Source organism: Diplotaxodon limnothrissa, linkage group LG7, assembly GCF_057381915.1.
Source record: "Diplotaxodon limnothrissa isolate DT_005_m linkage group LG7, D_limnothrissa_male_GT1.1, whole genome shotgun sequence".
NCBI lineage: Eukaryota > Metazoa > Chordata > Actinopteri > Cichliformes > Cichlidae > Diplotaxodon > Diplotaxodon limnothrissa.
In genome coordinates, this window is record NC_140602.1 from 58,336,592 (window position 1) to 58,356,690 (window position 20,099).

General features: G+C 39.2%; 1 protein-coding gene across 2 annotated transcripts; it reads right to left on the reverse strand.

Annotated features, from left to right (window-relative positions):
• Positions 1–1,849: 1,849 nt before the first annotated feature.
• On the reverse strand, positions 1,850–19,487 carry LOC146629369 (non-selective voltage-gated ion channel VDAC2). Of its 2 annotated transcripts, none has more exons than XM_085360037.1 (9): positions 19,331–19,487; positions 13,567–13,637; positions 12,792–12,841; positions 6,728–6,880; positions 6,589–6,641; positions 5,539–5,760; positions 4,913–5,063; positions 4,754–4,811; positions 1,850–3,092 (listed from the first exon to the last, which is right to left on the reverse strand). In XM_085360037.1, the coding sequence occupies exons 2-9, from the start codon at positions 13,631–13,633 to the stop codon at positions 3,001–3,003; spliced, it is 846 nt and encodes a 281-aa protein (XP_085216163.1). In that variant the 5' UTR covers positions 13,634–13,637; positions 19,331–19,487; the 3' UTR covers positions 1,850–3,000. The 2 variants fall into 2 exon arrangements, with proteins under 2 accessions (XP_085216163.1, XP_085216162.1); XM_085360036.1 differs by lacking the exon at positions 19,331–19,487 and adding an exon at positions 16,313–16,397.
• Positions 19,488–20,099: the final 612 nt, after the last annotated feature.

A 20,099-nucleotide genomic window follows, 5' to 3' on the forward strand; every position in this document is an offset into this window, starting at 1 on the left:
AAATGTAACTGTCTAATTAAACCAATCCAAACACTTAATGAACTGGCACAAAGGTATGTTCAGACATTCAGACACTGCTAAGAGTTTCTGGTTTGACCACCTTGACATTTGGAGCAGACACAAAAGAATCTGGGAGGATAAATCCCACTGACTGTTCTTCTGTATACATAAATCAGGCCTGGGCTGTGGTCGAAACCCTCAGTTATTGGACTGTGCTTTAAATCAGGCTCCAAATTCTTGGACCGTCTTGCGCCGGTCCAAGAATTTCACCTCTAGCAGCACAATACGAATGCCCCCGGCCGTCCCTCTTAATCATGGCCCCAGTTCAGAGAGAAAACCCACAAAATAGAACCGGAGTCCTATTCCATTATTCCTAGCTGTCCCTTGCCTACAGATTGAGTATCAGTCAGTGTCTGTTACACTCATGGTGAATTTTTTTAATTGATTTTTAAATGTGGGGCATTATAAAAGCAGCTCTATCTAGTCATGAATGCTAATAAAGAAAAACAAGTGAAGGATATACACCTTACTAATGGTCTTTTGTGGTATTGAGAAATCTCCTGGATAAGGTTAATAACATGCACTGGAGCTGTGTAAAATTAATATTCACTCATTTATGAAGGAGGAAGTTCATAATGCAAAAGTTACTAATACCTATTACAGGATGTTCACAGGATGTGTGACAGATAATGCAAGACAGCGCAAGAGCACATGGTAGCAAAGTGTCTTTGAAGGCAATCAACATATTTGAAGTCTGGTCTCTGGTAGGGTCATCCAAACAAAGACAGCACAGATGGGCATCACCATATATGTTAAATTGGACCCATTATATTTTTCCTTATTTTCTTTTATATATTAATATTTTATTTATTTTCATTATTTCATTATTTTTATTTTACTTATACTATATATAAATTCCCTATATATAATACACACCCAGTTACATTGGAGGATGATCATACTAAATGTATTTGCATAAAATGACATCAATGTAGTGCTCTAAATGCTCTTTCTGTTTTTTTCCTGCTCTTCTTGCTTCTGATGTTAATTAGAATTGGTATGGGAAGACAACTTTGAATGGGAAGGAGCTAAAAACCTCTTGTTCCAGACAGTGGAAGAATTGAGGGGCTCCACCAAAGCCCAGCACAAGTAAACCGTGAATCATGTAAAGGTACTAAATCAAAGTACAAGAACTTGCTAGTACCTGGGTGGAAATGACCATATTGTTTAAGGTATCTTTCAGTCCAATTGATATCAACTTTATGTGCAGAATTCACCACTTTAAACACCAACACTATTCTTCTTGATGCAAGTGCAACTTTAAAAGAATATTTTTATACTTTAAGAAATCTGTTTTCTTCTCAACAGACATGGCACGAAGGATAGCACATAACATTTGTTATGAAGCTAGTGGCACAAACTAGCTAGCTCAGTTTAGCAATAAGGTGGCTACAGATTAACAACTAGCTTAACAGCCCCATGTAAAGATAATTGCTTTAAATTATAAGGAACAATAAGCTATCACGTATAATTACATAAGATAGATTTTGTTATTAACATTCATGTCATGTGTGGTAATGGTAGTAAGGGTACATGTATTTTGGCCTGACAACTGTTACAAGCTTCTCTATTAGGGTATGTAATGGCAAAGAAAATGACTCCTACATTTAAGTTAGATCCAATCTTCACTTGTCATTTAGATCTTTAAAATCCCAAGATAGTAAAAGTCATGCTCAGCTCAGCTACAGCTACAGAAGCCTGGCCACCACTGCACTGTAAGAGCAATATAATACTAAATACTGAAGGCATTAATTGAGACAAAGAATTCAATTCATTAATAGGTGCTGTTTTCCCATTTTTTTTTATTATTAGAGTTCTCTTAGTTTACACTGGAAAAAATGAGGTACTGTGTCTATGTGACAAAGAAAAGAAAGTCTCATAATAATAATAATAATAATAATGACAACACAAGATGAAAAAGAAACATTCTGATGCAGGATTTCCAACCAAAGTAACAGGACAGACATCTGGGGACACAACACTCCTCAAGTGTTTCGACTGGAATTACTTGGAGGACAAGCACCTGTACTTTAATATACAGAGCTTAAGAGTGGAGATAGTTTTGAAGACACGATCACTGACAGCAACGAGTGAGGTCCCCGAGCAACATGAGGAAACAGCTGGCAGTCAAGTTAAGATAACTGGTGCCTCTGAGATACAGAAGCAAAATAGCCTCACTTTCATTGTAACCGTTGAGCTGAGACAGATAGATGAAAACAACACTGTAGAAATGTAAAAACACAAACAAACCCAAAGAGCTACCAGAAGATTCCATTATGTTGATTTCACCTACCAAAAACAGAAGTCACAAAGGGCTAAAAAAGCATTTTGAGACATGTGCAAGAATAGATCTAACATCGTTCATGTCGTCATTCCAGAAATCGGTCTTTAACTTCATCCACCACTACTTCAATATTTAATGATATGTGTTGTATGAAAACAATGACATGGATTAAATAGTCCTTGGATTGCAGCAAAAAAAGCCAAAACCGTTCAAATGGATACAAAAATAAAGCGACGACACTCTGCACCTTTTTTAACCAAGCAAATAAGCTTTAAGCTCTGCATCCAACCCTTCATTTGACATGCTTTTAGGAATGCAGTAATAACTCAGTACTGAAGCTTTAAATGAGCTACACATGTACACCAACAACTACTTCATTCAAGACCTACAGGGAAATAAATAGTTATTTCAAACGCCATAAAAACAATTCTCCACAACTATGCACCGCCAGTTTCAGGATCAGCCACACAACTTTTTAAGCATAATGCTAAGACTTGACTATTACTGTCAGAAATGCTCATCAGAAGTATGAACAAGGGAGGGGTGTGTGAGGGAGAGTCCAGAGACAAGAGAAGGAGACAAGTTATCGTGATAGGAGGGTGCCGAAAACTAAGTGCTGAAGTGGGCTTCTTCTTCTTTATTGGTAGGTTTCGTGTTTACGCTTCAACCTCGAAGCCCATGCCGACTTTGTGTCCGCCGGCGTTGAAGTTCTTGCCATCAATGAGAGCTGAGAGGGTGACCTTAACACCTGCACAGACACAGTCATAACGTTGTAGATACACTTTCAATTTTAGACCTGTTCAAAAAAGTTGACATGGGGGCACGAGTATCAGTGCGTCTATCCTATCCTAACTATCCTGTATAAGTGTGTGGTGTAAATTTCAAAGCACATGGTTTGCCCCTTCTTGCTTGATAAAGATCTTAACTCCTGAATTTCTTAGTCAAGGTTGCCCTCACAAGCTTCAAATTTTCGATCGACTGAAACGGGTTAAAATAAAAACATTTTGTACAACCAAACAAGTTGTTATGCTGTGTAACATGTAAATAAAACAAAGTGCAATGACTTGCAAACATCATAAACTCATATTTTATTCACACTAGAACATTAAAAAAACACAAACATTTCAAATGTTTACATTTTACTATTTCATGAAAACTATTAGCTTTTAATTTAGTGGCAGCCATACATTTCAAAATAGCTGGGACAAGAGCAAAAGGTCAATAACATGAGTATGGGGGTATGGGTATAAAGAGAGCATTTCAGAGAGCTAGAGTTTCTAAGAAGTAAAGACAGGGAGATATTTGAGTCTGCGGGGGAAAAAAAGTTGATATTCAGAATATTTTTAGAATAATGTACTTTAATTTTACGTTAAGATGTAATATATAATTGTGAAGACTTTGAATATCTCAGGATCTAAAATGCACCATTAATAGGGAAAGTTCTATGGTTTTAGTAAACAGACAAGATCTTTTACAGGGAAGAGCGTTCATGGTTCAGACAGTGCTAAACTCCATACTGTATATGTTACAGGAGCATGGCTTCATATTCGAAGATTCTAGCTGCTTAACTGGCCTGTCTGCAGTCTAGATCTTAAACCATAGGTGTCAAACTCTGGCCCGCGGTCCAAATTTGGCCCGCAGCCTAATTACATTTGGCCCGCGAAGCCATACCAAATTACTATTAGAGCTGGCCTACTGGTATTATACAGCTAATATATATATTGTTTAGTATTAAGCTTTGCTTGTTCCATATTCAGTTTTTCAGCAAAACTTATTTGAGTCCATAAGAAAAGATTCATTCTTATATCTGGAGGAAGATTTTTTTTTCAATAAATATTAATGTTAGCCCGTGACTTTGTTCCAGTTTTGAATTTTGGCCCACTGTGTATTTGAGTTTGACACCCCTGCCTTAAACCAACTAAAAATATTTGGTGCATCACAATCTGTTGTTTGCTTAGAATCATATATGCAACAAGAATATGAAAACATTCCCCTCGCAAATGTCCAGCAACTGGTTTCCTCATTATCTAGACATTAACGTACTACTGTGTTACTGCCATCAAATTCATTATGACCTATTTTTTTTCTTAGAATTTTTATACTAAACTTAGTTTAAACAAGTGATTTTTTTTACTTTCTATTCTGAATAAAAATTCAGTTTGTGAGATTTGCAAGTCATGGATTTACATATTATATACCATTGTATTGTATGGTCTTTACCTTACAATATAAAGCGCCTTGAGGCAACTGCTGTTGTAAATGGTGCGACATAAATAAAATTGAATTTAATTGAAAAATATCAGTTTTTTTGGAAATGGGGTTGTATTTTTAAACAACCAAGATCTTCCTGTGTAGGTTGGGAAAGTATTTTGCTGGGTGCCAATGGCACAGTTGAGGAAGGTAACTCACCTGGTCGAAGGCTCTGGGTGTAGCCTATTCCGATCAGACTGGCATTGTTCACTTTGGCCTGTAGGGGAAACATGACAAGGCGTCAGACACAACAGCACAACGGTTTGTGAGAATATGCTTCAGCAACAGTGCATGTGAATGTGAAGAGTCAGTCCTCACAGACAGAGAGGCATCTTTGTCCAGCTTGTATTTGGCAGCAATGCCGAAACGAGTGTTGTTGCTGCCAGCTGTCCAGGCCAGAGTAACCGCTGTCTCCAACTCGTCATTTACCTTTTGGTAGATGGAGCCGCCAAACTCAGTCCCGTCATTACTGAGAGAGAACAGACATTTATTTACTTAAGCAAACAGAAGTCTATCCTGCAGACCAGTCTCCAAATTATAAATTCATCCCTCTTTGTATTCCACTTATGACAACCCATAATGAAATTAGTAACTGATGCCCAAAAATGTGTTTTAGGTCACTGGGACAATTTGCCACTAAATTCAAATCAGTTCCAAGTGAACATTTCCATGAGAAAAGTCTGGTTCGAGATGGGAGGAGACACAAATCCTGTGGGGTAGTTGCTCTTGGGGTAGAAGGGTAGAGGGGTAGAAGCAAATCAAGTCCAATATGAGGATATTCTGTCTGTGGGTTTGAACAACCTTTAAAAAAAATGCTTCCACCCAGCAGGTTTTTGTGCAGAGCTTTGACTACAGCAACAGAAGTTAGATATGTGATGCCCATGATTTGAAAAGCAACAAAGCATCTTCACAAACTGTTTATGTACGTATGTAAAATCACTCACACATTGGTGTGAAGCTGGAAGTCCCCGGCCCTGTATCCGAGTGCAAAGTTGTTCTGAGCCAGTTTGGATTTGGCCGTATCAAAGGCCATCTGATAGCCTGCCAGCCAGCCTTCATAGCCCAACACAGCAGAAGCGTGGATGATGGGACCCTCAAAGTCAACATCGCAGCCAATATTCATATAGTCACGCTTGTAGCCAGTCTTGAGCTTGCCACTCTTCTTGCTGAAAAGTTGGTTAATCACAGTGATGAGCCATTAAAATACCAAAACCAATGACAACAATAAATTCCAACTTATCTGGAAACAATATGATGTATTGAATTCCCAGATCACACAGCTCCATGCTGTTAAAAAACTATTTAAACCACATGAATGAGCCACACTTTTGCATAAGCTGACATGTTCTGTTATTACTGTAAACACAACTCTAATTAGATTCTGACACAGACAGAGTAGGAAAGTCAAAAATATATTAGTAGAGAGGGAATGCTTTGATAAGGGCATGCCAAGAGAAACAGAGTGGCCAATAAGTTAAAGGAAATATAAGACACTGAGAAATCAGCTTATTCTTTGAGACTCTGTAGCGGTACATTACTATACATCAACGTGGATACAATAAGTAAGAATAACAACATTAATTATTAGAGGCATTGAAGTACGCAGAAGAACTTTCAAATTTGAATATATTCGAGGTGTAGTTGTTAGATGTTACTAATAATTATAGGAACCTCTATGTGTGTCCATCTTTTGTCAGCACACAATAACATGTAAAGAGTGAGGTCAGCTGGATGAAAACTTCTCTTATCTGTTGATCTATCAGATTTGGAAAATATTAGTAAACTAAGTGTACAGCTTTTACTATATCGGTAGTTAAAGGTTTAAAAAGGAGGACTGAATTTGAGGATAAAAGAAGTTTAAAGCATGCAGCTAATTATTAACAAGGCAAGAGTGGAAAAAAGAGTCAGCACTCTGTTTATCCAGGATTGACCCAAAGTTAATACTGATTACATAACACAGTATAAGTCACACAAACCAATAAATGGAGTCTCACCCTGTGTTTGGTACAAAAGATGTATCCAAGCCAACTTTCAGTCCTTGAGCCAGCTATAGGTAAAGTAAAACTTGGAGTCAATAGGTTTTTTTAGGAACATTTAAACAATTAAATCAGTTTCTTAACCACAAACACACACCTGGTCCTCCACAGTGACTTCAGTACCCAGGGTGTTATCTGTGTTCCACTTCTGGTTGACGCTCAGGCCTAGCTCCTTCATCTTGTACTTGGTCTCCAGGCTCCCTGAGGCCTTCCCTGTATCTGTGTTACTGGAGCCAGATGTGTTGAACTCCTGGTGAAGGACCAATTAGCACAAAGCATGAGTGTGGAACGCAGGGTATTGTTGCGCAGATTGTTGAATTGTTGGATATCAAAATGGAAAAAGGAACTGAGACCAAATATAATTAGTCATGTCAAAAATACAGTGATAATCATCAGCATGTACTCTACATATTAAACAATACAGATACACTGACATAATAAGACAGTCTCACAGATGAATGCATGCAAGACACTAATGAGGCAGAAGACAAACAAAGTGAACACAAAAACAATGATAAACATGATGATTACAACAAAGTGATTATCTAAACTGCCACTGACAATAAGCACTAGAACACTTTTTCTAAACAAGAGTGCATGCTTAAAAACAAAGGAAAAAAGAGAACCTTGAAAAATATATGTAAGAATGCAATGTAATTCTCAGACAGTGGCTGTTGCCCTGACTTGCATTTATTAAAATAAGATTAGACTGCTTTTATGCATAGTGAAATGAGTAAGAACAGTGCCAAGTCATTAGAAAAACACAAATCCACCTCCCAATGTTAATAAGACATTTTTCTGTACTGGCATATCAACATCAGTCCTACCAGCAGAAATGTATTCTAGTTCCGATCACACCCATTCAAGTCAACAATGAAGATTCCACCAAATTCAACGCAGCATGGTTCAGAATTGGCTTTTAGCCTTGTGTCACTAAAATCACAATATTGTCAAAAATGTTACCGGATGCCAAGATGATTTTAGAGCCCTCTAAATGTTACCGGATGTGTATAGAATAGAGATATATATACACAGCTACCACACATGAATGCTGTAGCAAATGTAAACAATATTAAATGGACTGGATCTTATACAACATGCCTCTTTAACCTATATTCATACAGGCACTTTTTTCTATACCTAAGTGCTTTCTGTGTAACATTAATCCAATTCTTTCATGTGATGGATGCGTCAAAAACCAACTTGGGATTCAGTACTTTGCCCAATGATACTTTGGCAGACTGGAGAAGGCAGGGATTGAACCACCAATAAAAAAAGTACTTTATAACAGAAGGTAAGGTCAGCTAATTAATCCATATCCTGAGCCTGAATTTAGCTGGCACTTTTCAATGTATTTTATAAGCTAACCCTCTCAGCTAACGATCACAGATTTATACAGCACAGCCCAATTACAGCTAGCTAGCTAACGGTATCTAGCTTGCCAACATCATTGCCAGTAAAATAATATCTGAAAGGTAATACGAGTTAGATAGTGTTCCAAATTACTTAAGGTAGCATTGTACAGAAATCTGTAATCTGTTAAAAAGTAATGCAACATGTGGCATTGTTTTTGTTTTGTTTTTTATTTCAAATTTTATTTTCAAAGCAAATTATATTTGATTTAAATTACAATCAGGGCTTTTCTCTAAATAAATTCTTTATTACAAAGTACATTTAAAGTGGTGCCCTGCTGATGATTTTTGTATCGACAAGTCTTTCAGTGTGTGCTAACGATAACTAATTTCATTTTACATGTCAAAGCAGAAAAAAAACCTGAGGTAATGATCAGATAAGTCATCACCACACACTATGTATGCGTCGCAAAACAACATATGTATATGAATCAACAACATATCTCTGTGTGAAAATCTGTCAACGAACTGAGACAACGGCAGCACAGTTTCTGTGATTGTACTTCTGTGAGTCCAAAGAGATGGTCCTTTAGCAAATCTCAATTCAGACACAAATATAAGAAAAGTCAATGCAGCTGTATTAGAGACTGACTAATACATGCATCATGTTGTGACAAAGGCCTTCATAGCACATGATGTCCAATAGGGCTGTGCGATATGACCAAAATCTCATATCCCGATATAAGAATTCTATCGTCGATAACGATATAAATCACAAAAATGTAACATTTTCTGTAAATTCTGTGAATCTCGGGCAGCTCGACTTGCTTGAAGTGTTTCCAGCTGGGCGTCGTGTAGCTGGAGTTGTAACAGTGACCATCAAAATGATGAAAAAATATTGCCGTAAACAGTTTATTTTGCGACACCACGAAACAAACGATAGCGTAAAATGAAATGATAGATGTTTTTATATCATCATCCGATATATATCGTTATATCAAACAGCCCTAATGTCCAAGTTAAACTGTTCTAAAAGCTTAGTCACCATTACTGAAGCTACCAAACAAACACAGACGCTGCTTCCATCTTTAACACACTCAGGTGACATTTTATGGCATTTAAGAAAGATTGTGTGACTAAGAACCTCATCAATTACCTAGTAACTGACCAGGAACAGCCCTAGTCATTTCCCTGGGTAACTGCAAACTGATCAGTGTTAAGTCATTCGATTCATCCTATAATACAGAACACGACAATCAAAGTTACTGAGCTGTTTTGCTCTAGAGCAGTGGTTCTTAACCTTGTTGGAGGTACCGAACCCCACCAGCTTCATATGCGCATTCACTGAACCCCTCTTTAGTGAAAAATAAAATGTGATTTTTTTACTGGTGCACAAAATGAGCCATGCATGTCATGGCGAAGGCTCTGCCGAACCCCTGAGACCGACTCACCGAACCCCTAGGGTTCGATCGAACCCAGGTTAAGAACCACTGCTCTAGAGTAAAGGGGGCTGTTGACAGAATAATGAAACAATGCCATTCAGATTTTTTTTAAATAGCTATAAAAGTGTAGTGCAGCCCTGCCACCCAATGCATCTTTTTGCTTTCTTCCCGTTTTTAAATTCCTCCAAGTCTCTTCTTTTCCTTATTTTCTCTCATACATACACTGAACAAAAATATAAACGCAACACTTTTGTTTTTGCTCCCATTCCCCATGGGATGGACGTAGAGACCTAAAATTCATTCCAGATACACAATATAACCATCCCTCCCAAACAGTGGTCACAAATCAGTCCAAATGTGTGGTAGTGGGCACATCTGCTATATTGAGATAATCCATCCCACCTCACAGGTGTGCCACATCAGGATGCTGATCTGACATCATGAGTAGTGCACAGGTGTACCTCAGACTGCCCACAACAAAAGGCCACCCTGGAATGTGCAGTTTTTTGCGCTATTGGGGGTCTGGGGACCCAGAACCGGTCAGTATCTGGTGTGACCACCATTTGCCTCATGCAGTGCAACACATCGTCGCATGGAGTCTATCAGATTGTCAATTGTGGCCTGTGGAATGTTGGTCCACTCCACTTCAATGGCTGTGCGAGGTTGTTGGATATTCATGGGAACTGGTACACGCTGTCGTATACGCCGGTCAAGCACATCCCGAACATGCTCAATGGGTGACATGTCCGGTGAGTATGCTGGCCATGCAAGAACTGGGACATTCTCAGCTGCCATCTGCCCTGAACAATGTGAACCATGATTCATCCGTGAAGCGCACACCTCTCCAACGTGCCAGACGCCATCGAATGTGAGCATTTGCCCACACAAGTCTGTTACGGCGACGAGCTGGAGTCAGGTCAAGACCCCGATGAGGACGACGGGCATGCAGTTGAGCGTCCCTGAGACGGTTTCTGACAGTTTGTGCAGAAATTGTTTGGTTGTGCAAACCAATTGTTCCAGCAGCTGTCTGGGTGGCTGTTCTCAGACGATCTTGGAGGTGAACCTGCTGGATGTGGAGGTCCTGGGCTGGTGTGGTTACACGAGGTCTGCGGTTGTGAGGCCGGTTGGATGTGCTGCCATATTCTCTGAAACGCCTGTGGAGATGGCTTATGGTTGAGAAATGAACATTCAATGCACGGGCGACAGATCTGGTTGACATTCCTGCTGTCAGCATGCCAATTGCACGCTCCCTCATTGCTTGTGGCATCTGTGGCATTTTGCTGTGAGACAAAACTGCACATTCCAGGGTGGCCTTTTGTTGTGGGCAGTCTGAGGTACACCTGTGCACTACTCATGATGTCAGATCAGCATCCTGATGTGGCACACCTGTGAGGTGGGATGGATTATCTCAATATAGCAGATGTGCCCACTACCACACATTTAATAATAATAATAATGGATACTTTATTGATCCCCATGGGGAAATTACTTGTTTTTCTCTGCATTTGACCCATTCACTCAGTGAAGCAGTGGGCAGCCCACTAAGCAGGCGCCCGGGGAGCAGTGTGTAGGGACGGTACCTTGCTCAGGGGTACCTCAGGGTAGCCGTTAAGTGGATTCGAACCGCCGACCTTCCGATCATGGGGCGACCACTTTACCTACTGAGCTATCCCTGCCCCATTTGGACTGATTTGTGACCACTGTCTGGGAGGGATGGTTATATTGTGTATCTGGAATGAATTTTAGGTCTCTACGTCCATCCCATGGGGAATGGGAGCAAAAACAAAAGTGTTGCGTTTATATTTTTGTTCAGTGTATCTTATTACAATGATGGCTGTTTGGGGTGGCTGTGACTCAGGAGGTAAAGGAAGATCGGTGCCTCGATTCCCCGCCAATTTATTCTCAATTTATTGGGAAATATACTTAACACCGAGTTGCCTCTGATGCATCCGCTGAAGTGGGAGTGTATGCGCAAATGTTAGACAAAGGGCTTGGATACAGAAAAAAGTGTGTGTGTGTGAGATTGTGTGAATGACGCTTGAGTAAAAAGACATTTACCACTGAACATGTTCAAAGTTTCAAATAATGAGGACTGGTTGTTTACAACTACCCTGACTGCTCTAAACAGTCGTTTTCAGAAGTTTTTTTTTTTAACTCTTGGCTAAGCATGATGTCAGCAGGGAAATATCCCTCACATGGTATTCTCAGGCACACAGCACTAGTGATGAGCACCGAAGCCCCACCCACCCACTGTTCAAACCTTTTCTGTTCAAAATGTAACCAATCAGTGGCTAAAAAAGAAGAGAAGCTAAAATGTCTCGTTTCCACCAGTGAAATAAAGACCAAGTAAAACATAAATACAGGACTATTTTGAGCAGTAAAGGTAGCACAAAAAATTTAAATATTGAGCCTGAAATTAATATAATAGCTTAATAATATTCTTCTCCATTTTCTGGCATTTTATCAATCATACAACATACTGTTTGGTCAGGTATAATAATGCAAAAATAATGTAAAGGAGTACAACCCAAAGTAAAGACAATCTCCATAAAGAAATGGAAATAGTATAAATGAGTGTGAAGAGAGAGAAAATCATTTTTTCATGCTTTATGAATATTATAAAGACAAAAAAACAACTTAACCACAATAACAACTGAAAAAATGACTTGTAATTGAACAAAGGTTTAGGTAAGTTAACAGAACAGAAATCCATGGAAACTTGTTCTGAGTTACACAGACAGACAGAGCAGTCAGCCCTGACACCGATCTTACCATCTACATTAGAGAGCGAGCAGTCCAGGGCAGCAGCGTGGAGACAGAGCAGGGGTTAGGAAAGGTGACCAGAGAGACAGACAAGCCACAAATGCACACCTGCAGGCCTGTCATGTTTCTCAAGAACAGAGAGCACATTAAGCCAAGCAGGTCCACATTCGTCCACCTGAGATGTTTTTACACATGAACTCAACAGACGTGTTCTAATGGAAATAACTCTGTTTGGTTAAGGTGAGGGTCACCTGAAGGAAGCAGCACAGACAGTATATGACATTCAGTCACTTGCTATGAATTCTCTAAACAATCACCTATCAAATTGCCACACAGAGATTTAATGTCCAGTCTGTCTGGACTTCTGCCTTCGTGCAGGCAGCACAATGTCTAAAGAGTTCAGAGGTATAGTTTATGTGTGAAAACAGCTTTAAATCCCTTTCAGCTCCGAGTCACAGCAGGAGTCCAGTTACTGTAATTAAATAAGGCATTGAGCATGAGAGGGTACCTGTGCAGCAGGATTTGGAGGTTAGAGATTAGCATGAAAAGGCAAAGGAAAGGTGAAGAATAAAGAAAGAACATGAAAAGAAAAAAGTGTTCTCACCACTCCGCTTTGTGATTTGGTCTTGAGGTCCAGCTTCACAACACCAAAGCCTGATTGATTACAAAATATGAGTTAATAGTTATTATGTGCAAGACAAATCAGAGACAGGAAGGTTTAAAAAGGCATAATTTAACATTTTTAGATAGATTTCCTCCACAAAGGTGGTTTATTAATTGTAAAGACTAAGCCACGTTGTGGTCAGACTAGCTGTAACATCATTTTAAAATGTTAAACGAGCAACAGACGAGCTTGTAAACCTTCCTTCACGGTTTCCTACACAGACTTTACTTGGACAGGCTGCCCAGGTATGCTGGCGGGCACCCAATTTATTTACTAAAAGACAAGTTGATTTCTTTTGTTTTTTAAAATTCAATCACTGCTTACCAGTTACATCTGCTCATTCTCAAGTGCTTCACCACATTCGAGGTGCTGCTCTGACAGTTCTCCATTTCATTCAGCTTCCTTTAGAGACTCTTGTCTGTTGTTAGATTTATACAATTTATATACTCCATGAATTCATACATAAATTATATATTTTTTGTACATACTGGTATCTCCTTCAAAAAACAAATATGTACCTTATATGTACAAAACTGTAATTTCAGCGTTCAAAAAATGAGTATCTAATGTCTGAAATTATATCCAGACTTTTAGTTCTGTTCACATCAGTGTATTTATTAAATGTGTAGTGTGGATAAGAAGCACACAGAATAAGTTGTACTTTAGGAATTCCCCACAGTTAATAATTTACTCCTAAGCTTAAAACAGTGCTCACCATATCCCTTGCTGAATATATCTTTGGCGGCCTTGCCCAGGTCTGAGTATGCTGGAGGGACAGCCATTGTGCTGGAGAAGATAAAGGCAGATGTTTCTTTTGTCAAATTTGAAACTTCACAATATTCTACACAAGTGTTTAAAGGCTTAGCAGTAAAAACTTATCTTTAGAAACAGGGTATGACCATCCATGTTGTTCATCAATTGGTTATACTGCTCAGTTAAGTGCTCATACTGAATGAGCACTTAACAAAAGTTAAAGTCTCAGTGGTTTTTGTATATAGTCACAGGTTACTTCACTAGATATACATATTCAGCTGCTTTTTAAAAAAAATATCTAATCAGCCAATAACAAGGTCACTGCATTAAGGCATGGGTATAAAGATGGTCATGACCTGCTAAAGTTTAAACTGAGAACAGAGAATGTTTGCAGAGCATGTCTGAAACAGAGAAACTATCCAGTGAGCAGCAGTTCTCCATGAAAATGCCTTGATGCAAGAAGTCAGAGCACAATGGTCAGACTGCTTAAAGCTGACAGGAATGCAACAGTAACTCAAATAACCACTCATCACAACTAAGGTATGCAGAAGAGCATCTATGAATTCACAACATGTTGAACCATGAAGCACATGAGTTGCAGCAGCAGAAGACCGCCTGTCAGCCAAGAACTGGAAACAGGTTCCATCAAGATCACAAGCCATTCTCAAACTGGGTTCTTGAACATGATAATGATTTTCATTGTACTTCATTCTTCACTGTCTCTACAGTCACCAGAACCTTTTTGAAAGTTGCTGACATTTGAGATTTTTTGCTGAAGTCCCCATTTTGTTAGGATGGACTCCTGTGTACCTACTGAATGCAATAACTGCCTGTACCTGATTAAACAGTCGGGTTACCTATTGACATCCAGCAGAAGGGAACAAGCTGTTCTTTGATATACTCCTTTTAAGCAAACAACAGTATTCAGGCAGAAACTGGTGTACTTTGGTTAAGCAAGAAGAGCCACCAAGCAATGCACTGAGTCAGGAAGGTCCAAAAAACCTCAAGCAGAAAACTGTTTCAATGCCCAATCCATTAGGTTCAACTCTATGCTGTTCTGTGTTTACTACACCACCAGTCAGCGGTTACGACCTGGAGAGCTACAGTGGTTTCACATGGGATTCACAAGCTGCACAAACACCTGGGTTAACTGCTCTGTTCTGTATCTCTTTTTCCTCGTGATCTCAAGAGCTTTGACAGACAATATAAGAATGAACCATAACCTGTACATGAACATCTACAGCGCAATACAGGACCAAATAACAAAGCTAAGCTGTGTTTTACACAGTGTCAACCTAACAGAAGCTACGCCAATGTTAAAACCACAACTAACATGTCCACTTGGATTCAAACCAGTTTCCACGAAACATAAGAATTTAAACAGTTGCCACAGTGAACATGAATCAAGTTCTGCTGCATTTTGGTTGTTGTGAGATGCATGCCATTGATGATGATGACTTTTACAAGGTGTTAAAGTGAGTAAACCTTTGATAATTAGTATGCAGGGTGCAAACAGCAAAGTGGCAGCAGTTTGTAGGTAATTCCCTCTAGCTACTGTATGCCAAGAGCTCTTTCTTGCGTATTTGTAATGGTCTTCTACTAAAGCATATACTGTGGTAAAGCGAGTTGACTTTAGTTCTGACAGCAGTACTGTAATTATCAGGCTCTGGCTCTCTCTTACTCTCATTATATTTGATGAAACATCTGCTGTTATTACTGCACTTATGGTAACCTACCCTACCTACCTGCTATGTTGTTATTATATTATATTATATTATATTATATTATATTATATTATATTATAGGAAACCACTGCACACACGTTTGGGTGTGTGTGTGTGTGACAAGATATGCACTCACAGTAAGAGCAAGGAAATGAGAAACTAGCGGTACTGTACTGATGACTGATGTAACTCTAAATAGACTCACACGGAGCTCTAAACGAGACATGTGCAAAATAATTTGGTAAATAAGATAAAGCCACATTTCCATATATTTGTACACGCGCGCTAACTCATGAACCGGCTACGATTGCTGCATGAAGAACAAAAAACTCAATGTGGGATAGCATACAAAAGGGGGGCTCCGTGTTTCTTTTTCTACTGAATATACTGCCGTTATAATCGGACTATTACCTTATGTGTACAAGCAGCTGGTATAGATAAGTTCCCAAGTGACCAATGCTAAACAACAGCTCGTTCTGCTCATCGCAAACGTTCAGTGCTGCATCTCTTAGTTGGGACAAAGGATAGCAGATGGCCGGGAGGAAGGCGTATAGGGGGTTTGACAGTCAGTTAGCTGGTTGCTGTCTAAGTTGCACTGACACACTAACAAGCAAAAAATATGATAGTTGCGAGCATATTAGTGACACCCTACTCCTTTCCCAAGCACACACACGCACGCACACTTTTATATCCAGCTAAACAGAAACCCCACTGGTACGGCTGCTAAATCCGTGCCTAGCTTGACTGTTCTGTGTCGCTGCAATGGAGCTCTAGAAACCAATGAACCAAAGGATTTAACTGTGCACTGCAAAGCTAAACATCATTACATAACAGATACCGTTAGCTATACCGTTACAACATGCTAGCTGGACATCTAACCTTGGAGATAAACGCACAATTCTCAAAGAAGCAACAGCACATATAAATAACTACGCAGGGGTTATAAAGATCAGCGATGTGTTTAACATTTATCAGCACTGTTACCGATGCAGCAAAGGTATTTGCAAAAGGAGTCTGCACAGCCCGGAGCGTCCCTGGCGTGATGCGGTGGAGTGAATTGACAGCTAACCTAGCTTGGAAATGCTTATAACGGGGACAGGGCACAATGAAGGAGATCTATCATGGCGCATGCGCGCTATCGACTAGAAGCGAACAAAGAGGTATTATAAGAGCAAGAGATATATCTGAGACACTGTTAATGTGAGGCAGTAAACGTTTATTAGAACACAGAGGCGGACAACAACGTGCCTTATTCGTGGACGCTTAGTCTTTGGACATTAATGCAGCTTTCAGACTGTCAGTCACATTTACTGTATCTTACTGTAGATAGATACACTGTGTGTCCAGGAGACGTGGCAGAAAGGAAGCAAGTTCTTCCCTTCCACCTGGGAAGAGAAATGGAGCAGAGGTAGTTTTGAAGGAAGAGAAGGCATGAGGCATGAGTTTGAAGCTGGAAATCAAAGGGGTGATGTAAAATGTTGTCAATCCATATATCCCAGAGGTTGGAAGACAAAGAAGAGAAAGAGGAATTTAGTAAGTTAGACGAAATGGTAGAGAGTATCCCAAGGATAGATAGGTTGGTGAACAGACTTGGATGGAATGGAAATGTATGTGAACGGAAGACATGTGATGAGGATGGGTTGGGTAGGGGTGGTGTTAAAGAGAGAAATGCAGGACAGATGGTAGTGGATTTTGGAAAAAGGATGAAAATAGCTGTGGTGAACACAAAGTTAAAAAATAGGAGGGAATATAGGGTGAGGTATAAGAGTGGAGGAATGACTGATCATTTCTTCCTGACTGGCAGCTCCATCTTCAACATCCTGTTGCTAAGTATGGAAGACAATGAATGTGGAAACATCAGTCGTCATACAGTTTTTGTGCTTTTGGACATATATTCTGGTCATTTACTTTTATGTGCTGTTATCTGAAATAAAACTGAATTAGTCTGATATATCAGCTTGTAAAGAGATTGTGAGGAAAGAACCACTGTGAGTTTTGGTGTTGAAGAAATGCCAGTTGAAATTGAACTCATGTAATACCACTTTTTAATGGATTTTAAATGCTATTTCTATAGAACCCTTGTGCTTAAACTGAGCACTCAAAGCACATTTTCCTATAAGCCTCAGTCACCCAAGCAGACATCAGACATTCATTCAAGGATTTTTCTCTATACCTAAGCACTTTGTCTAATCTTCATGCACATTCCGATAGATGGCAACTTGGGATTTAGTGGTTTCCTTAAGGACACTTCGACATATAGACTGGAGTAGCCGGGGAACTGATCCATCAACCTTCAGTTTGATAGATGACCCATTCTACTGGTATAGTGAGTCAATGCAACTTTTATTTAAACACTCAAAAGAACATTTGTCTATTTCTGGGACCAGCACTCCAATACAGGAAGTCTGGATCCGCTCTCTAACTAATCCTAATCTCTGATCCTATGAGTATTACCCAGTCGGCAATACAGAGCTTAAATGGGGCAGATGGTTGAGGGGACTCGCCCAGTTCTAATTGCCTCAAAAGTCATCCATGTGTCTACCCTGCCTCCACAGATAAAAACCAGACTCTGAGTAGTTTTACATGCCCGGTCAGTATCTTACCAGCCACACCAATTCCGACAACTGCCCTGTAGATTAGTGCACTTGGTAACAAACTGTGTTAAATATAACAGGTTGGAAAACTAAGCCCCAAGGGTCAGTTACTTTTAAAGGGCTGGAGTAACCTGTACGAGTTATTTATACTAATGCAGATTAATACTCAGGTTTTAACCTTTACTGTTTCACAAAGGGTTAAAAAGGGAATGTCCACTCCTTAGATTTTTTTTTATTAGAACAATTTAGCAAGAACAAAGCAAAGGGGGAATCAAATCATCTGAATTATACTTATCTAATGAACCTACTCTGAGCTAATGCTAACTTTTGTCTGATCTTTGTGAGGAGAAAAGTTGGAGAGAACAGGCACATCCAGATCTGAAGTTGTGCTTATCTCTGTGCTCTGTGAAGTCCTCTTGATTCTATAATATAACACGGCAAAAATGAGCAGAGGAAAAGGCAAAAAATACAAGACCGATTTGCAGGTTAATAGTTTGGGCAGCTGTTAAATCCTCTGGCATCTCTGCAGCACTTTTCGGCCGTGAACATCTTACAAAGGGCAGAAATCTTTATCTCATCTGCACAAGATTTTTATACCCAGTCATCCCTTCTCTTTCTGGACATTACATTTTCTGAGATGACATCTGGCCTCACCCACTCTGACATCCATAGACTGTTGTTGACTACTAATCACCCGGTGTCCAGTCACACCTTATCATCCTCTCTCTGACTTTTCCACATGCATGATTTAAAGCAAAGTTTAAACTTTAAAATCACTTAATTACATTTTCTTCTTTGCTGTGTTATTCTTTGTGTTGAAAATTCTATTACATATGAACATTCAATCAAATATAAATACAATTCAGTTCATGTTTCATTCAGTTTATGCAATTTTATTTCAATTAGCTTATTCTCATATGTACATCCATTTTAGTAAATCCCTTTTTAATTCAAATACAAAGGAATACTTTCTCTCACTTCAAACTCAGTGTTTATTGATCACACTATACTCAGTACAATTTCTTTTATCAAATCAGTCATGTTAAAATCAGATATTCTTTTAGATCCGTGGCTCTTCAGCTTTGCTCCCTCCCTCCCTCCCTCCCTCCCTCCCTCACCCACTCACTCCAAAGTCAGACTCTCAGTGTGACAGAGGCCTGTCATTAGAACCATTATTTTCCAAGGTCCAAACTGGATCATGTCTACATAATCCAGACATTAGAACAGTTTTAATTACTCAAACTGCATTTCTCATGCAGCACATTAATCAGACTTATGCTTTTATTATATCTTTGATTAAGAATAAGGATGATTTACTATATTTTTCAAAAGCACATATAGAAAAAAGTCTGTTGCAGCACTCTGCATCACTTTTAACATATAAGGCTGGATGTTAAAGATCTTTTACCCTCAGATGTGATGAGAAGCTGGGAGGACTTCAATCTCTCTCTGTCCCCAAATGGCATCTGGGAAAAGGCAAAGCCTCTTGAAGAAATGGGTACAGGGTTAAACATTAATACAAATCAAAGTTTAACTTCATCCAACTTCAGTTAATGTGATGTTAGATAAGCTATAGGAAAATTAATGGTTAAGCTAGAGCTCTGTGCGGAGGTCTTGAGCCACTGCACAGTTCATCATATTTTACTTCCAAGAAGTTACCTTATTGTAATTTTTAAAGTGGTCCTGTGAAATAGTTTTCCATCATTTAGAGTGTTTCACTGGACACTGGCTGCTTGTCATTTTCAGTCAAGTCCTTGTACCTTACAGTTTTCAGACACATGTTTTGTTTGTTTGTTTGTTAAGTCACTTAGGACCATTAAAAAAAATCAACAGCAGATTTTCAAAGTAATCTGAAAAAGGAAAAAGATTTGCACAGGAACTAAGAGGTGAATCTAACCCTATAGTTTATCCATATGCTGTTACTGACTCCTCATCAGAAATGGTCTCAGTGGCAAGGTGACTGTCTTGACGAAGGGAAACAAGGAATAAGAAAGTTCAGTCCGTGTTAAGAATAAAGGTAGTCATATGAAATATTGACTTTAAAGTTCATTAGAACTTGTACAAACTCTGTTTTTGCAATATTGCAGAATAAAGTCCTGTACTGTACACTCACTCCAGCCCAGCAGGTGGCGGAAATAAGTCCAATTATACGAGGTTAATCGCCGCACAGAAGAATG